General features: G+C 41.5%; 1 protein-coding gene across 1 annotated transcript in view; it reads left to right on the top strand.

The window, feature by feature from the left end:
- The first annotated feature begins 389 nt into the window (after positions 1-389).
- The window catches only part of LOC104314058 (microtubule-associated serine/threonine-protein kinase 4-like), a 93,889-nt gene continuing 73,984 nt past the window's right edge, over positions 390-20,294 (top strand). Inside the window, 6 exon segments of the mRNA XM_069775561.1 lie at positions 390-570; positions 1,093-1,198; positions 3,457-3,532; positions 4,912-5,121; positions 11,218-11,319; positions 15,984-16,116. Coding sequence (XP_069631662.1) covers positions 390-570; positions 1,093-1,198; positions 3,457-3,532; positions 4,912-5,121; positions 11,218-11,319; positions 15,984-16,116 — 808 coding nt within the window.

The raw sequence follows: 20,294 nt of genomic DNA, 5'->3' as shown, positions 1-20,294 counted from the left end.
ACAGAGAAGGCAACCCCTCCGCCCCTCCTTTCTTGCCTGTCCCTTCTGAACAGCTTGTAGCCATTGACAGCAGCGCTCCAGTCATGGGATTCGTCCCACCAAGTTTCAGTAATGGCAACTATGTCATAGCTTTCCAGTGGCATGGTGGATTCCAACTCCTCCTGTTTGTTGCCCATGCTGCATGCATTGGTGTAGAGGCACTTCAGCTGGGCTGTCAGCCATGTCACCTTCTTAGAGGAACACACCTTAATTCCTTTGAGGTATTTCACTGGTGTTTCCCTGTTGGCTCCCATTACCTCAGGAGCGCCTGGCTCATTTTTAAAAAGGGTAGAAAGGAGGACCCTGGGAACTACTGACCTGTCAGCCTCACCTCTGTGCCTGGGAAGATCATGGAACAGATCCTCCTAGAAGCTATGCTAAGACACATGGAAGACAGAGAGGTGATTCGAGACAGCCAGCATGGCTTCACCAAGGGCAAGTCTTGCCTGACCAACGTAGTGGCCTTCTATGATGGATTCACTACATCGGTGGACAAGGGAAGAGCTATGGATGTCATCTATCTGGACTTCTGTAAGGCCTTTGACACGGTCCTCCACAACATCCTTCTCTCTAAATTGGAGAGAGATGGATTTGATGGGTGGACTGTTTGGTGGATGAGGAATTGGTTGGATGGTAGCATCCAGAGGGTAGTGGTCAACAGCTCAATGTCCAGATGGAGATCAGTGATGAGTGGTGTCCCTCGGGGGTCCATATTGGGACCGATACTGTTTAATATCTTCCTCAACAACATAGACAGTGGGATCAAGTGCACCCTCAGCAAGTTTGCAGATGACACCAAGCTGAGTGGTGTGGTTGACACACCCGAGGGACAGGATGCCATCCAGAGGGACCTGGACAAGCTCAAGAAGTGGGCCCATGTGAACCTCATGAGTTTTAACAAGGCCAAGTGCAAGGTCCTGCACATGGGTTGGGGCAACCCCTGGTATCAATACAGGCTGGGGGATGAAGGGATTGAGAGCAGCCCTGTGGAGAAGGACTTGGGGGTACTGGTGGATGAAAAGCTGGACGTGAGCCATCAATGTGCACTCGCAGCCCAGAAAGCCAACTGTATCCTGGGCTGCATCAAAAGAAGCATGGCCAGCAGGTCGAGGGAGGTGATTCTGCCCCTCTACTCCACCCTGGTGAGACCCCGCCTGGAGTACTGTTGGAGCAGGTCCAGAGGAGGGCCATAAAAATGATCAGAGGGATGGAACACCTTGACACGCGGAACAAACTTTTCAACTCAGAGAGTGAGTTATAAAGCAGGCATGTTTATTCTGGCGCTGGGGTGCAAGGGGATTTCTCCTCAAAGCTTGCACACTGTCTCAGCAAGCAGCCAGATATTTATTACACCAGGGCATACATATTCATAGGGTTACACAATACAAAATATACATATGTATAAGTTGGGACGGGGTTAGTTCAAAAGCTTGTGTCAGCAGTTCTAAAATGTTTGTGTCATCTTGTACAGGCTCAGATCTGTCTCTGGTGGTCATTTACTTCTTCAGGAGTCTTATCTTCCTCTTCTTCTTTTGTCCTCTAGTGAACTTTAGTCATTCACGCATGCTCTCTTCTTACTTGGTGATTTCAGTGGTTTTTAACAAGTCCTAACAAGTTCTGTGGTAAGACTAACATTGCAGTTCCCCTTATCACTCCCTTTGTCTGGCATGTCAGTCCTTGAGGAATACCAGTCCCTGATAAGCTTAACCCTTGACAGACGCCACAGGCGCCAGGCCCCGGCAAGTGAGCCTCGAAAGAACAAACAAGGCCAACAGAATTATTAAACATTTCAGTGGTCAAAAGGCAGATGGTTATTTCCCTGTATCAACCTCTCCTATGAAGAAAGGCTGAGAGAGCTGGTGTTGTTCAGCCTGGAGAAGAGAAGGCTCCGGGGAGACCTTATTGCAGCCTTTCAGTACTTAAAGGGGGATTATAAGATGGGGACAGACGTTTTAGTAGGGCCTGTAGTGATAGGACAAGGGGTAATAGTTTTAAACTAAAATACAATAGATTCAGACTAGATATGAGGAAGAAATTTTTTATGATGAGGGTGGTGAAACACTGGAAAGAGGTTGCCCAGAGAGATGGTAGATGCCCCATCCCTGGAAACATTCAAGGTCAGGTTGGACAGGGCTCTGAGCAACCTGATCTAGTTGAAGATGTCCCTGCTCATTGCAAGGGGGTTGGACTAGATGACCTTTAAAGGTCCCTTCCGACCCAAACTATTCTATGATTCTAAGAAAAAAATCCTGTTTCTTCATTAGAAGATTACAGATTAAAACTGTATTGTATTTATTGCCACATCTTTCATTTTTTTCAATTTCTGTTATGCTTTTAACACTTAAAAAAATTAAATTCCTACTTTTGATCTCACAGAATGTGTACAAATGCTCCAGGGAAAAAAAAAGATCCAAGTATTTTCAGTGAGGGGGTTATGCTGCAGAAGTGTTGTGATGGAATTATGGTATCTACCGTGTCCTCAGTGGATTTGCCTGTGGATGTCTCTAACAGATTGTCCATATCAGTTAAAGGACCCACCGCTATTATATATTGGGACAGATTTTATTGTTCACTTTTGCCTATTTAGAAAGCCAAAAGCCAGTTATTCTGTTCATGTGAGAAACTCTTATGCTGACACATGGCATTCCCTTTGTGGTATCTTTTTCCTACTCCACATCATTTAGACCAGACCAAATGGGCCATTGTCACCAACCCAGGAAAATCAGATGGAGATTTTTAAAGGAACTGATAACTGACAATGAGGCTCACGATAGCAAAAAGCAGTTTCATAGGTTAGCCAAGGCCATGGGTACCTTTTATGGATTGTTTTCCTGCAAGTCTCATGCTTTTTTTTTTATAGGCAGAGTGCCCCAGCATTGATAGAACCCATGTATTATCTGTAGGAAGTTGTTGCTTTTATCTGCCAGTGAGATTTGAAATAGATTGTTTTGATTTTTTTTTCTTTTATGATCTGTTTTTTAAAAAAATTAAAAAATAGACTCATTCTCATCATTTTCTCTTGCAGCTAACAGAGTTCTTGGTCAGGTCTTGCTATTTTGATTGTATGTAACCTTCAAAGGGGCAGATATAGTCATAAGTAACAGTTAAATATATCCCTGTTGCCCTTCTGAGAAAAAGGTGATGTTCACAAGTATTACAAAACTGCCTTTACCCTGAAGTGTAGTGATAAACTAAGAAAATAACATAGTTGGCAGTTAGATGTCAAGCACATGAAATAATCTTTAAGGCATGGTCAGAAATAGCAGAAAGGAACCAAGTGTACCACTGATGAGAGAATGTACCTTTCTAGTGAAGCCTATGCTGACTTTTTGGTGCAAATAAACTGTACAAAAATATAATAACTAATTCTAGTTCATGCTGAGACAATTTTAAAGGGATAATTTGCTTTGCTTGCAGCCCTGGACGTTCTCCTGCCTGCTGTGACAATGAAATAATTATGACGAACCATGTCTACAAAGAAAGGTTTCCAAAGGTAATGAGTTATATTTAAGATACCCAGTATCTAAATTGATAGGCAACATAGGTTTTAGGTAAGTGGTGTTTTTGTTATGGGAACTAATGATCCAAGCCTGTAATGGCTTTCATAAAGCATCACCAAGCTCTTATTAGAAAGATAAGATCACAATAAAGAAAATCCCTCCTGAGAACTGGACATTCATTTGGCAAAGCTGCTGAACTGGTTTTGAAATTAATCATGCTGGTAATATTCTGCTGATTGGAAAGTGATGGTACATTCAATTTCAATAGGTGGTGTGTACTTGGGGTAAGTGTATACTGAATTAGTAAAACAAAAATAGTTTCTGTTACTAAGTCTTGTGCAGCATCTGCTGATATACCAGCAAATTCCTTTCTTTAGTGGCTTTTCTTCCTTTTCCCAAACACTCATTATATATTTATTTTAATTGTGAAGATCAGCACACAGTTGTGGGGGTTTGATTGTGAGATACCAAATGAGGACGTGTTGCTGTTGTGTCTAGAGATCTGAGACACAAATGAGTTCCTAGGTGCAGGCACATTGCTAGGAGTGCTGCACTCTCGGTTGCTCCTAGGATTTTGGTGATTCCTGGAAAATAAAATAAGGTAAAGCTGATACTGTTCCAAAAAGTACCTAAAAAAATAGAAGAAATTTCTTCATATTTCTTCATACAAATATGAGGAGAGATTTGTCAGGATTTGCAGAGCAATTGAGCAACAATCAGAAGTGTGAAATGACCCACTCATTTCAGTGTTTGAGATATGAACTAAGAGGTGTGGGATTACTTTTTAATAAGAAAAATATCTTTAGGTTTTTTTAAGCATCTGCAATTCTGTGAGAAACAGTTGGTTCTGTAAAACAGACACATCTAGCAACCTGCAGACACATCTGACAGCTTGTGGTGCTCTTTCAAACTCTGCCCAGTGAAATATTTTTGTGGTATAACCTATATGAAAGGAAGGAAGATATTCTGGTCTGTAGCATCTGCAGTTTTAGCAAAACAAAGTAGACCTCCATGAGTTCTCTCTATTTATTTTTTTATTATTATTTTGACTTGGACTTAAAGTTTTACAGTCATGGCTCTTATTTTAGTTCTGTTTAGTGATCAACACAAGATTAGTGCACAGTTAATCACCAGTGGCAGACAAAAGGGAGGATCTACTTAATAGAACAGTAAGGCTATTGCTTTTCTGGACTGGTAATGTGGGGAAATGTCATCTGTCACTTTGTCTTTCTCTTTGCTTGCCTTTTTGCTTCAGTCATGTCACGTATTCCACCTAGGTAACTTCTTAGGTGGTACAGAAACGTTGCAGAATCAGAAGCTTTGAGGCTGTTAGTTTTATGTAAAGCTGTATCATGTATCTATTTGTCTATAGGCCACAGCTCAAATGGAAGAGAGGCTTCGAGACATTATAACAAATCATTCTCCAGATAACATCCTTCCCCTGGCAGATGGAGTGCTCAGTTTTACCCACCATCAGATCACAGAACTGGCTCGAGATTGTTTGGATAAATCCCACCAGGGCCTCATCACGTCACGATACTTCCTTGAATTACAGCAGAAATTAGACAAATTGCTACAGGAGGTATGAGCCATGAGACTACTGTTATGTTTGCTTGAAAAATTGTTTAATTCTCTTTGCCTAAGAGTTGTTGCCTTGAAATAATCATGACTGTTTCACAAATTGTCAAAGTGATATTCGTAGCAGTTTTAGTCTACATAATGACCTCTACAAAGGTGTCCTGGTTTCAGCTGGGATAGAGTTAACTGTCTTCCTAGTAGCTGGTACAGTGCTATGTTTTGAGTTCAGTATGCAAAGAATGTTGATAACACTGATGTTTTCAGTTGTTGCTCAGTAGTGTTTAGTCTAAAGTCAAGGATTTTTCAGCTTCTCATGCCCAGCCAGCGAGAAAGCTGGAGGGGCACAAGAAGTTGGCACAGGACACAGCCAGGGCACCTGACCCAAAGTGGCCAATGGTGTATTCCATACCATGTGACGTCCCATCTAGTATAGGAACTGGGAAGTGGGGGAGGGGAATCGCCACTCCGGGACTAGCTGGGTGTCAGTCAGCGGGTGGTGAGCAATTGCACTGTGCATCATTTGTACATTCCAATCCTTTTATTATTGCTGTTGTAATTTTATTAGTGTTATCATTATCATTATTAGTTTCTTCTTTTCTGTTCTATTAAACCGTTCTTATCTCAACCCACGAGTTTTGCTTCTTTTCCTGATTTTCTCCCCCATCCCACTGGGTGGGGGGGAGTGAGTGAGCGGCTGCATGGTGCTTAGTTGCTGGCTGGGGTTAAACCACGACAAAAGGCTATAAGGCATCCTAGTGTACTAGCCTGGAATAAACGGGTTGTAAAGATTTCAGAAACAACAGCATTTTGTCATGCAGTGCAAGTTATAAATTGCTTACAGAAGTGTGTGCATAAGCCCTAAGTGAGGAGGCTTGCTATTCTATTTACTGTGGATAAATGAGGAAACATATACACTTTCTACTTTATCAACCCTACTAATTACCTGCTGTGTTGAGAAAGCAAACAGCAACGCTTGGCTTTCCATTATTTGGAGGTTATTTAATTATTTAAATATTTATAATATTCCATTCATAATTAAACTGTTTATTAACAGAAATAATGTCATTTTTAACAGTGTTGAAACTTCCATAGAATAGTTAGCTAAATGAATTAAGAAAAACTTGAAACTTGACTAAATAAAAGCGCTATGACATAAGTCACCGAACTTTATGAATGTATCATTTTTAAAACAATGAGTACAGCATGTATGTGGCAGGTTGACCCTAGCTGGACACCAGGTGCCCACCAAGCCGCTCTGTCACTCCCCCTCCTCAACTGGGCAGGGGGAGCAAAACATGACGAAAAGCTCATGGATGAAGATAAGGACAGGGAGATCACTTGGCAATTACCGTCACGGGCAGAACAGACTTGACTTGGGGAAAATAATTAATATCTAATTTATTACCAGTCAAATCAGAGTAGGTTAATGAGAAATAAAACCAAATCTTAAAACACCTTCCCCCCCACCCCTCCCTTCTTCCCTGGCTTAACTTCACTCACGATTTTCTCTACCTCCTCCCCCTGAGTGGCAGAGGGATGGAGAATAGGGGTTGTGGTCAGTTCGTTACATGTCTCTGCCGCTCCTTCCTCCTCACGCTCTTCCCCTGCTCCAGCATGGGGTCCCTCTCACAGGAGATAGTCTTCCACAAAGTTCTCCAACATGGGTCCTTCCCACAGGCTGCAGTTCTTCACGAACTGCTCCAGCATGGGTCCTTTCCACATGTCCATTCCACGGGGTACAGTCCTTCAGGAGCACACCACTCCAGCGTAGGTCCTCCATGGGGTCACAAGTCCTGCCAGCAAACCTGCTCCAGCATGGGCTCCTCTCTCCACAGTTCCACAGGTCCTGCCAGGAGCCTGCTCCAGCACAGGCTTCCCACAGGGTCACAGCCTCCTTTGGGCATCCACCTGCTCTGGCGTGGGGTCCTCCACGGGCTGCAGGTGGATATCTGCTCCACCATGGACCTCCATGGGCTGCAGGGGGACAGCCTGCCTCACCATGGTCTTCACCACGGGCTGCAGGGGAATCTCTGCTCTGGCACGTGGAGCACCTCCTCCCCCTCCTTCTTCACTGACCTTGGTGTCTGCAGAGTTGTTCCTCTTACATGTTCTCACTCCTCTCTCTGGCTGCAGTTGCGCAGCAGTTTTTTTCCCCTTCTTAAATATGTTATCACAGAGGCACTACCACTATCGCTGATTGGCTCAGCCTTGGCCAGTAGCAGGTCCATCTTGGAGCCAGCTGGCACTGGCTCTGTTGGACATAGGGGAAGCTTCTAGCAGCTTCTCACAGAAGCCACCCCTGTAGCCCCCCGGCTACCAAAACCTTGCCACACAAACCCAATACAGTGTAACATACTCAGTTGTTTGTTGGGGATTTGATAGCATGTTATGAACCAAAGTTAATGTGATAGACCAGCAGATTTGATATTGTATTGAAATTTTTCAACTGAGATGTTAAGATACCATGAATGTCTTAATTTATATCTTTTCTTCTGCTTTCTTTCAAATGCAGGAGCATTTGCTAAAGGATTTGGTTGATTTTTTTTTCCTGTACTGCTTTTTTGTTAAATTCTATTCAGTAAATAGGTTTTCTGCAACTGCCATATTTTGGTTTTTTTTCTCTTCATACAGCAATGCAAAAATGAAGATATCAATTAAATATGTCTGGGTTATTGAACCCCTGTTTTTTCAAACAGAAAAAAATGCATAGAGCTTGCTTACTAGTCAAAAAGAAGTTTGAACTAGTGACTTTATTGTGAAATACTCACATTTTTATGATGCCAAAGTACAGGCAGAGTTGGCCAGTTGGAGATATCTGACTATGAATTATATTATGCTATTGATAATGTCAAAATACAAGGAAACATGTCTAAGCTAAGATTCACTGAACTGTGTTAACAATATATCCCTTAAAATGGCTTCGTAGTAAGCAGAGTTTAGAGTACATGATGACTTATTCACTTAAAGAAAAAAAAACACCAAAACAAAAACAACCCCCCAACGGCCCCCCCCCCAAACCCACCCCCCAAAACCTTAAAAACCCCAGTCTAGTGAGTTATTCTCCAGTCTGCATATAAAGCAGTGCATTATTAAAAAAAAACCAAAAACACCCAAACACTCATTTTGTCATGTTAGGTGATGCAAATTCTTTATTATGTAAACATTTCCTGTTTTGCAAACACATAATTCCTTAAAATATTCAGACTTAACTTTTGAGTCAACTGCATAGTAACTGTCAATAGCATAACATGTGTCCCAATCCAATGTCGGGGAAGGTTTCGATATGATCCCAAGAGCGAGATTAAGACACAAACGAGGTCAAATGCCGTATACCCAAAAGAGCTTTTATTATCAAAAGTAGTAAAGAGTAGCGATAGGATAGAATGGAAGAAAAGGTAGAAATCAAGCAAGCAGTTGGGATAGAGTTGCAAGGATAGTCACCACCATGGATCCAGCAGCGTCCCGTTGGTCCTCAGTCTTCAATTCTTCGGTGGTGGGTGCACACCATGGCTTGTCTCCACGGTTTTTTATAGGGCATGAGGTATGCACATATGTATTGTTCATGCACTGTTCACACACTGCAGGTTTTGTCTATCACATGACCTTCATGTGGTCAACGCCAGAAACCAGTACCTTATCTCAAAGGCTACAGTTTCCATGAGAATGGTAGTCTCCACATTCTTGCCTGCTTGTCGGCTTCAGCCTGTTTCCTCCCCTGGATGCCTCAGTGGCCTAGTAATTGTCCTTATGGATGGAGGAATGTCCTGCTTAGACAGGCCATCTCAGAGACAAAGGGCTCGAGATAAGCAGTTCACAATTCTTGAGATGAATGGCTTGAGATGACAGTCCAGTCTCTCACACCTAACAATCTTTGAGACAAACAGCTCGAGATAACAATTCAGTCTCTCACAATATGTTAATAAGAAAACTTGCTCTTTGCAGAACCCATTTCTTTCTCGGTTATGGGTATTCAGTTGTGCTTTGGATTAATGTGATTAATTTGTTGTGAATTCCCAGCTGTGACATTCAGTAGAAAGCTGCATCTCCTACTTGGTATGTTGTGATTACTTCGCATAACCAGGGAAAGACTCCCTTGAGGTTTGAGCAGTTTGATTCAACCAACATTTTTTTAATTCTAAGGTCAAGGCCAAGTAGAACTGAATGCTTTCCTGCTTCATCCTTCTTAAACGTAACATGTATTGAGTCTTCTGTGCACATATGTATCTGAGTGTTCACAAAGGTGCTTTAAATTTTGCTGCTGTTTAAAAAAGGCAGGTGTTTTGTTTACCAAAGAGTTCTCTTTGGACTTGGTTGATAGTGTGCAGAACAAAAGTGCTTGCGTTCAATTAAGGTTCTTCCAAAACCTATTGCAGAGTGCTGGGTGGTATTTGTGCCTTTTTCTTTTTCCTTCTTTAAACTGCACAGATTAATTCTTCTCAAATATTTGGTTGGGTTTTTGTTTTTAAATTATAGTGTTAATATTGAGAGCAGTATGTAGCTTCATATTTTCATAGTCTTTTTAAGACTACAAAAATATAAGAGAGATATATTGTCGTGGTTTAACCCCAGCTGGCAATTGAGCACCACACAGCCACTTACTCACTCCCCCCCACAGTGGGATGGGGGAGAGAATCAGAAGGGTAAAAGTGAGAAAACTCGTGGGTTGAGATAAAGACCAGTTTAATAGGTAAAGCAAAAGGCACACACGCAAGCAAAGCAAAACAAGGAATTCATTCACTACTTCCCATTGGCAGGCAGATGTTCAGCCATCTCCAGGAAAGCAGGGCTCCATCATGCATAATGGTTACTTGGGAAGACAAACGCCATAACTCCGAACGTCCCCCCCTTCCTCCTTCTTCCCCCAGCTTTTTATTGCTGAGCATGATGTCATATGGTCTGGAATATCCCTTTGGTCATTTGGGGTCAGCTGTCCCAGCTGTGTCCCCTCCCAACTTCTTGTGCACCCCCAGCCTACTTGCTGGTGGGGTGGTGTGAGAAGCAGAAAAGGCCTTGACTCTGTGTAAGCACTGCTCAGCAATAACTGAAACATCTCAGCATTATCAACACTGTTTTCAGCACAAATCCAAAACATAGCCCCATACTAGCTACTATGAAGAAAATTAACTCTATCCCAGCCAAAACCAGCACAGATATGTATTATATGAAAAGTACTTATTTTTCCATATTAATCACTTTTAAAATGTTAGTTTCTTAGTTTTTCTTTCAGTTATCTTTGTGGTTTTGAATAATGAAGAGATGAGGAAAAATTTAAGTCTACAGTTTGTACTATTCAGAACAAAGAAATGCTTTGATATTTGAGTGAAGGGCTATTGGTATATATTAATCAGGAAGAGAATGATATGGTGTCTTTGTATTCATTATCACCCTTCAGTTATACCATTTGTTCTTAGAGAAGGAAGTTTAAAAGAAATTTGAAATGCAGCTCAGACCACTGTGCAAATCTTTTCAAACCTTCCAGAAGTATTTTTTCTGTATGTATTCTTTCATAGCATTTCCCCCCTTTGTTGTCATCTTTGTAGAACTCAATTTTTCATTTTCTTCCTTTCTACATGTACCTGTATATGGCCTCTCTGTGCAAGTATGGTCTCGTATATATATATAAGTCATTGTCATTTTAGTATGACATGTGTTCATAGGAAATCAGTATCAGTTTGGAATGAATATTGCTTATGTTTATTAATATTACTTAGATCAGTTTTTATTTCATCCCAAAATTATTAACAAATTGAGAGACAACTGTGCATGTAGGCAGATGTATGTTGTATTGAAATGTAGTCCTTTTTGCAAAACTGATGGTAATAATACTATGTAAGTTAAAAAAAAGTAGGTATTATGTCCATTATGGGCACTTTTACGTTGTTTTTACAGTGTTAGAATTGTACAAATGGGATTACTTCAATTTGAAATTATAATGTTGCTCAAATCCTTGTTATTTCTGCTGGCATCTAGAAAACGATGTGCTGTTTGTCTCAAGTACATGCTTCAAAACCTGCAAAAGTGTCCCAGATATCATATATACTTTCTTGAGTAGTGCATCAAATGCTGTTTGTTTTATTATCCCTTTATTTTTATCTTTTAGGCTCAAGAGCGATCAGAGAGCGGAGAACTGGCATTTATTAAGCAACTAGTCCGAAAAATCCTAATAGTTATTGCTCGTCCTGCTCGCTTACTGGAATGCCTGGTAAGGTCATGCTTACTTTAAGTAGGTTTTTCACTTGTTAGTGTAGGAAAACAACTGGGTTAGCATTCAAAGCCCTTTACAGTCATTTTTTGAAACATGTCAAACATCTGGGCAGGGCTTCATTGTTGGTGGGATCATTTTTGCTTTTATTTTAGGAACATGGGACTGGCAGAGAACCTCTTGCAGTTGTGTTTGGTTCCCTGCTGTTGCAAATATTATGTTATAGGATCCCTTTCATCAATTGAGGAAGCTCCAGTTTGAAACCAGTTGTTTTTTTCTGTTGTTTTGTTAGACTTTGCTATTCTCTTGAGAAGACTGTTCCAGAATCGTAATTGCTTGGTGGTTTTCCCATTGTTGTTCTTCTTACAAGTTTCATAATTTTGTTTTACTCAACAGCTGCCAGGGCTATAAGCAGCTTGCAATCAGCTCTGTGGTACCTGACCTGGGGGGAACAGCAGCAGGGGTGTTAGTGTATCTGGATATACAGATAGTCCAAGTTATACTGGGGGAGAGAAGAAACAGAAGAGTTAACTTATTTGTGCATGAGCATAGCACTGATGTTGCCAGGCTGGGCTAGCTTGTGGGAGGCCACATGGGCATGTTTTTGCTTTGCCTGCCCATGCTGTGAGAGCTGGGGTGGCTCAGGTGCAGGAAGTCGCTCCTACACACAGAGCCAATGTGCTTCAGTTGTTCAGTGGAACTAACCCTCGCAGAACACAGTGTACTCAGGTGGACAGCGTAGACATCCAAATACCATGTAAGAGCTAGCCTGAGTCCAACAGGCCTGGCAGGCAGCCTGAGCTGACTTTGTTGAGCCACTGTGCTTGCCAATACCAGGATCACAGTGTTGACATTGCCCATAGCTATTTCAGGCTGGCAGGGCTTATGTGGGAGCTGCTAACCTGCTGCTAGACTCAAGTTATGCCTGAAAGTGTCATAACTGCATTTGCACGGCACTGAATCTGAGCTAATAACTCTTTCCAACCTGATTTTGGCTCTATGCTGTGTCTCTTCATCTGTGGCACAGTTAATCCACAACCTGGATCGTTCAGCCATGGGCTGTTTTGTTTTGGAAACACCATGTCTCAGTGTTTCCAGTTACAATTTGTTCATGACTTGCAGTTCAGAAGGAATTTAAATTAAGGTATGGTCTCTGGATCAGCATGAAAGAGATGTTTTTAAAAAAAAAAAAAAAAGTAAGGCTTTAGAGAAGAGGACACCTTAGCATGTTCTGCCTCTGCCATTGTGGTGGGTTGACCCTGGCTGGATGCCAGGTGCCCACCAAAGCTGCTCTATCACTCCCCCTCCTCAGCTGGACAGGGGAGAGAAAATATAATGAAAGGCTCATGGGTCGAAATGAGGACAGGGAGATCACTCGCCAATTACCATCATGGGCAAAACAGACTTGACTTGGGGAAAATTAACTCAATTTATTACCAATCAAATCAGAGTAGGATAATGAGAAATAAAAACTAAATCTTAAAAACACCTTCCTCCCACCCCTCCCTTCTTCCTAGGCTTAACTTTACTTGGGAGTTCTCTACCTCCTCCCCCTGAGAGGCGCAGGGGGACAGGGAATGAGGGTTGCAGTCAGTTCATCACACGTTGCCTCTGCTGCTCCTTCCTCTTCAGGGGGAGGACTCCTCACTCTTCCCCTGCTCCAGCATGGGGTCCGTCTGTGGTGGGTTGACCCTGGTTGGATGCCAGGTGCCCACCAAAGCCGCTCTATCACTCCCCCTCCTCAGCTGGACGGGGGGGAGAAAATATAACAAAAGGCTCGTGGGTCAAGATAAGGACAGTTTAATAAAGTGATAGCAAAGGTCGCGCGCGCGCAAGCAAAGAAAAAAAAATGATGTTATTCTCTACTTCCCATCAGCAGGCGATGTCTAGCCGCTTCTCGGGAAGCAGGGCTTCAGTACGCGTAGTGGTTGCTCCGGAAGACCAAATGCCCCCCCTTCCTTCTCCCTTTACTTAGCTTTTATATCTGAGCTGACGTCATATGGTATGGAATATCTGTTTGGTTGGTTTAGGTCAGCTGTCCTGGTTATGTCCCCTCCCAAGATCTTGCCCTGCCCCAGCCTGCCATTGAGGGGGTGGGGGCAAAAATGTTGGAGAGACAGCCTTGATGCTGTGCCAGCACTGCTCAGCAGTAGCCAAAACACTGGTGTGCTATCAACACCTTTCTAGCTACTGATGCAGAGCACAGTGCTATGAGGGCTGCTATGGGGAGTATTAACTCCATCTCACCGTCCCATGGGAGACAGTCCTCCCCAGACTTCTAGAATGTGAGTCCTTCCCATGGGCTGCAGTTCTTTACAAACTGCTCCAGCGTGGGTCCTTTCCACGGGGTCACAAGTCCTGCCAGCAAACCTGCTCCAGCGTGGGCTCCTCTCTCCATGGGTCCACAGGTCCTGCCAGGAGCCTGCTCCAGCATGGGCTCTCCACAGGGTCGCAGCCTCCTTTGGCCGCATCTTAGTGTTCTGGTGCTTAGCTGCTTCCAGCTGTTTAGCTTTTCAGAGCAGCAATTGCAGAGAAAACCAGCACAGCTGCCTTGGAGTGTTCTGACTTCAGATGGGATCTTTAAGAGATTTAAGCTGGAATATAACAACTCTGCACAGTATTTTTCTTCAGAGGCAGGTAACTTGAATGAATTTAGGCAGACTGTCACAAAAGAACAAATTTCTCATGCAAGAAATTGTTAAGCCTGCCCCATAAAGGTAACTGGCATAATTTAGTCTTACAGAAACAATATTGTTGTTGTTTTTCCATAGCTTCCCTCTGGAATCTTTTGACTAATATTGGCTGATATTTTAGAACATCTGTCTGAAATAGATACTAGGTATGGAAAACTTCAGCCTCTCTAGCATTATAGGAAATAAATCCAGCACTTCTGTCATGAGAAGTTTCAGATACCATACAGTACTGCTGTCAGTTTTCTGACGGTGATCTTAGCTCAGGTGTTCATGGTATGTGAATTCCTATTTGTATTCACTTTTTAATCATATGGATAAAGCTTTTGCAGTTTCATATGAGCCAAGAGCTACTGCCAAATATTGAAAGATCTTCTCCATTTGCACATGGAAAATAAAACACAAAGTTGGAAAATAAATTCCTTGCTTTAATCATTTGCATGTGTGTGCGTATATGCATATGTGTATATATATATACACACATATTCATATGATTAAAAGTATCTGTTTTGAAATTACCTTGACTTTACTAGCAAGTGGAGAAGCTGTATATCTGCCACTGCTGCAGGTAAGATTATGATGTTTTCATGATGAAGGCAGATAGGAAGTCTTGGCACGCATCATCATGTTGTTGTGTTCTTCAGTGCCAAGGAGTAACAAGAGATACAGCTAGGAACAGCATTTCAGATGAAGAGAGTAAGGCTAAACCAGCATGTAATGCTTAGTTAATTCAGATTTTTAGGCAGTTAAGCAGCATCCTGAGACTTTGAGATAAATAAGAGAGTTTGGGCAGTTTATAGGTTTGTGGTAAATCCATTGGAGTAGGCTGGAGATGAAAATTGTTTCATGATGTTGAGTTCCCAAGTCCTGGGTAACCTGAGGAGCTAGGAGAGGTGCCTTGTGACCCAGCAGGTAGACTAAATCCCTGTGGAATTATGGCAGGCCAAGGAATGACCTGCGGGGAAGTAAACCAGCTCAGCAGCCTGCCTGGCTTCTGCGGAATTTTTTGACAAAACTGAATTACTCCAGTAAAAAGTCTGTTTTGTTGCATCAATGTTTCATGACTCTGACTGGCGCTCCCTCTATTAACCATTGCACATGTTGTGATCTATGGTTGGCAAGAACATCTTGAAGAATGTAATGGATATGTGAAAGATGTTTTAGTATGAATTCATACCAGAAGATAGATAAAGTCAAGTCTGTTTTTTTAAAAAAAAACAAACAACAAACCTTTTAATCTTTCTTGTTCCTTTCAATGCTTTCCTATTTTTATCATCTATTAAGATAGCAAAATAAACTTATTTCCAAGGGATTTAAAGGATAGGCAGGGTTTTGAGGTGTGGGGTTTTTTTGTTTTGTTTTGTTTGGGTTTTTTACCTCTTTGAGGCTTGCCTTTTAGGCATGGTATAAATTATAGTAGTAATATAGTTGGTTCCCAAAAGAGGATGTTTCATTTCTAGATTTGGAACAACTGGATCAATGGAGTTCAAATGTTGTTTTCAGCAACTTATGATTTTGGCTTCGTTCTAAAGTTAGTGATTTATTTAATTTTATTTTCCATAAAACATAGTACATATATATTGATTAAAAATACTTCAAATTTTCATTTAGAAGTAAAAGCAGAGCACAATATATTTACATAGTTTCTTTATTTCAGTAGTCAATTTTTATATGCAAGCAGCTGCAGGGAGATGAAGTCTTCTGTATGGTTATAGGTCATTTCACTCTGAGATTATGGGAAGTTCTGAGGGCAAAGAACTTACTATTCTTATAAAGTAGTGCTCTGAAATAATGGTACATGTTACATTGTATAGGAATCATAATAGAATAATAGGCTACTAGTAATAACAAGGTATCATTTTTAATAAGGGAAATGTCAAATATTTGCAATAGAAGAAGCAAAGGAAGTTTTTATGTTAGATTTTAAGACTTCAGTTTCTGCAGGGAAAATGATGGTGATCATTTTTCTTCTAGGAATTTGATCCTGAAGAGTTTTACTATCTTTTGGAAGCAGCTGAAGGCCATGCTAAAGAGGGGCAAGGCATTAAAACAGACATCCCTCGATATATTATTAGCCAGCTGGGCTTAAATAAAGATCCTCTGGAAGGTAAGTACATCTCCTGGTCAAGCTATAGACTCCCAGTTGCTTCCTCAATGTTTTTAGTCATTGTGATAATCTATGTGTACCTCAAAAGAGTCAAAGTAAAGATGGTAGCAGAGCAAGCATTCACTAACCCTCATGGTTCTCTCACAAACTCAAAGGCATTAAAAGGCTATCTGAGATTTTCTGTTGTGAATATCACTTACAAATACACTGTGTCGATGATACTCCTCATCATCTTCCAGCCTAGCAATGTAACTTTCTTAGTTCAGCTCTAGCTTGAAATTTACTGGTATAATTTGATGGCAACAGTTATCCAACCATAGGTATAAATGAAACTGGGGTGAGCTGTTATTTGCCTTTCAGTGCCACCAGGCTCCCACATCTTAGAATCTCTGAGAAGAATGTCTCCCATTCCTATTAAAACTGCAAAGATTTATTTTCCTGGGTAATTTATATGTCCATGTTGAGGACTTATGTAGGGGGAACTCGGGGTCCCATGGAGGTATTGTCATTGCACAATTTTTGGTTGCCTGATTCTTGTTTTAAGGACAGTATTGGGAAAACTAGTTACTTCTGTTTCCTAACCAGACCATCTTCTCTTCCATCCTGAGACCAGGTGTCCTGGTTTCAGCTGGGATAGAGCTAATTTTCTTCCTAGTAGCTGGAATAGTGTTATGTTTTGGGTTTAGTATGAGAAAAATGTTGATAACACACTGATGTTTTCAGTTGTTGCTAAGTAGTGTTTGGACTAAAAGTCAAGGATTTTTCAGTTTCTGAAGCCCAGCCAGCAAGAAGGCTGGAGGGGCACAAGAAGTTGGCACAGGACACAGCCAGGACAGCTGACCCAAACTGGCCAAAGGGGTATTCCATACCATATGACATCACATCTAGTATATAAACTGGGGGGAGTTGGCCGGGAGGGATTGCTGCTCGGGAACTAACTGGGAATCGGTCGGTGAGCGGTGAGCAATTGCATTGTGCATCACTTGTTTCGTATATTCCAATTCTTTTATTTTTGCTATTGCCATTTTATTATTGTTATTATTATTATTATTATTAGTTTCTTCCTTTCTGTCCTATTCAACTGTCTTTATCTCAACCCACGAGTTTTACTTTTTTTTCACAATTGTCTTCCCCATCCCACTGGGTGAGGGGGAAGTGAGTGAGCAGCTGCGTGGTGCTTGGTTGCTGGCTGGGGTTAAACCATGACACCAGCTTCTATCACTGGTGACATATGGAAATTGGTTAATTGTGTTCAGTGCTAGTCCTGCAATTTGGAAGTCCAGCAGAAATATCATCATGAAAAATGGGTCTACCTAGTGCTATTTATCTTGTCTTCTGTGTTTTGACCCAGGACAAGGGGGATCTCTAGGAGAGGACTTGATAATACAAAATAATAGCAAAAACCTATGATAACCTTTTTTTAACCAGTTCTCATGGTGCAAGATCACATTTCCTTAAATCAAAGGAGGAGCATATTGTAAGTGTGTTAAAAGAAAATGATTTTTTGTTCAACTTAAGCAGCTTGTGTTCAGCACTGCCAGATGTCAAGAATTTGGTTAGATCTAATTCAATTAGATTGGATATTGTTATAGGTGATATTCATGTTATGTTAACAGATTTAAAGCAAGTCAAGCCTATTATTAGTCTTCTTCCTATCTTCACAGAAGAAATTCCTCATCCAAATTTAGTATTATTTTTATCTGAGATATAGATTAAAGCACCCTTGGCACTTTTTGCTTGGATTCGGAGTGCAGCAAGGATGCAGGGCAAATTGGGAAAATACATATAAATATTGTTTTCCCTGTGGTACTGGGAAAGATCAAGAAGTAGCTTAAAATTCTCTGCAAGATAGATGTGTTCTTGCATTAAAGGGTAAAGAAATTTGGCAGAAAATAAACTTCCTTGCATTCCAGCTTGTCCTCAGATATCAGAGGGGCTGGGGGCAGCTAGGCTTAGATTGAGTGATGCCCGATTCAGCACTATAAGTCCGGTCACGTTCAATATATTGAACTATCACGATTACAGATGCATTAATAGCACACTGTACTTCCAATTTAGTCGCGTTCAATGAACTAGAACGGCCAGACTTAAGGAGTTTGGTCGCGTTCAATGAACTATCATGGCTAGATTAATGAACAGTACAGTTTATTAAAGCAACAGGAAAACAGGTTCTTTTGGACTGCCAGTGATAAATACACTGTCTGCAAAGCACATGCAAACAATACAGTTGACTACAAGCACCCTCAATTATGGAAAAACTCTATAGAGATTTCTAAGTTTCCTGGGGAAGCACTTGGTATGACCGAGGGTTTGAATCTTACCCAGTAGGCGTCCCTATGGGAGGGAGGAGAGGTTCAGCCGGTCGACTGATCCAAGAACTCAGCGATGTCCTCCCGACCTGTCTATGATGGTGTCTTCCTTAGCATTCCTCCTCCCTTAAGCCCTTTTATACTATTTTCTTATTTTTAGGTGGAGCTTGAGTGACTCTAGTCATACATACCTTTCCTTTGATTGGTATAAAATCTTCTTGCCCTACCTTTAAAGGTATATGCTAGAGAAAATTCTGAGCGCATGCTCAGTGAGGGGTGGTTGCACCTTGGAGGCAGGTAGTTTTTGAGATGGAGGTGTGTTTTGGTGTTATAATGAGATTATAATGAGCAAAGTTCACCCAGAGGACATGATTTAGTGTGTCACTACTCCAGAACTGGGCATTTATGATATAAATCAGAAGTAAGGCAATAGCGTTGACAGAACCTCATTGTTTCTCCTCCTTGCTTCAGTGGATTCAGTGCAGGGACCTTCCATTCTTGTTCCAGTAGTTCCAGTTCCCTATCCCTATGGTGATATCACAGAGCCTGGCTGCGGTGTCTCCACTCCGCTGCACCCTCCATGTAGTTTCTCTTAGAGTCAGCATACCAAGCTCGCCTGGTGTTGCTAACATCTAAGGTTGCAGGTTATGTTGCTTAGGGAATTATTATGGAACAGATTTCGTGTATATTGTCGTGGTTTAACCCCAGCCAGCAACTAAGCACCACGCAGCCGCTCACTCACTGCCCCCCCACCCAGTGGGATGGGGGAGAAAATTGGGAAAAAGAAGTAAAACTCGTGGGTTGAGATAAGAACGGTTTAATAGAACAGAAAAAGAGAAACTAATAATGATAATGATAACACTAATAAAATGACAACAGTAATAATAAAAGCATTGGAATGTACAAATGATGCGCAGGGCAATTGCTCACCACCCGCCGACTGACACCCAGCTAGTCCAGGAGCGGTGATTCCCCGCCCCCCCTTCCCAATTCCTATACTAGATGGGACGTCACATGGTATGGAATACACCATTGGCCACTTTGGGTCAGGTGCCCTGGCTGTGTCCTGTGCCAACTTCTTGTGCCCCTCCAGCTTTCTTGCTGGCTAGGCATGAGAAGCTGAAAAAACCTTGACTTTAGACTAAACATTACTTAGCAACAACCAAAAACATCAGTGTTATCAACATTCTTCTCATACTGAACTCAAAACATAGCACTGTACCAGCTACTAGGAAGACAATTAACTCTATCCCAGCTGAAACCAGGATATGTATCCACTGCATTCCACCCTGGAGTTTCACCTTCCCATAAGAGGGGACACACACATATCAATAAGTCACCTCCAACAATTATTCCACACATCTGCTGGATTTGGAGAGCTGTCATTCTGGCCTAGACTGACAATTTATAAATTCTTCATTGATCAAGTATGCAAGATTTAATTTGGAGTGTGGGTTGAGGTTGTAGTATTATTGACCCTGGTTCTGCCACGTGAACCTTATATTGCTGATTGACTCTTTCTGGCCACTTGGATAAAAGTGTTCCTCAGCATAAGTCAAGAAACCTAAATTTAGTAATGTCTTTGAATGTTTTTAAACAGTTTATTTTGAGAGACGTCTAGAGACAAATGTTACATACAAATAAGGGATATTATTTTCTCACACTGAATATTTATTTGATGTGCGTGTACTTCAACTAGAACACATCTTATAATTGCATTTCATAAATTAAATATTGCTGAATATAACTTAAACTTTGAAACATTCCAGGATAATTGAAATGTTTGTTTTATGAGGGGGAAAATGGGCTATGTGGTTTGTCAGTAAATACTGAGGGGTGTATGATGTATGGATTACTGACCTTTGGTTC

Source organism: Haliaeetus albicilla, chromosome W, assembly GCF_947461875.1.
Source record: "Haliaeetus albicilla chromosome W, bHalAlb1.1, whole genome shotgun sequence".
NCBI lineage: Eukaryota > Metazoa > Chordata > Aves > Accipitriformes > Accipitridae > Haliaeetus > Haliaeetus albicilla.
Note: the sequence above shows the minus strand (reverse complement) of the source record. Positions and strands in the feature narration are given on the sequence as shown.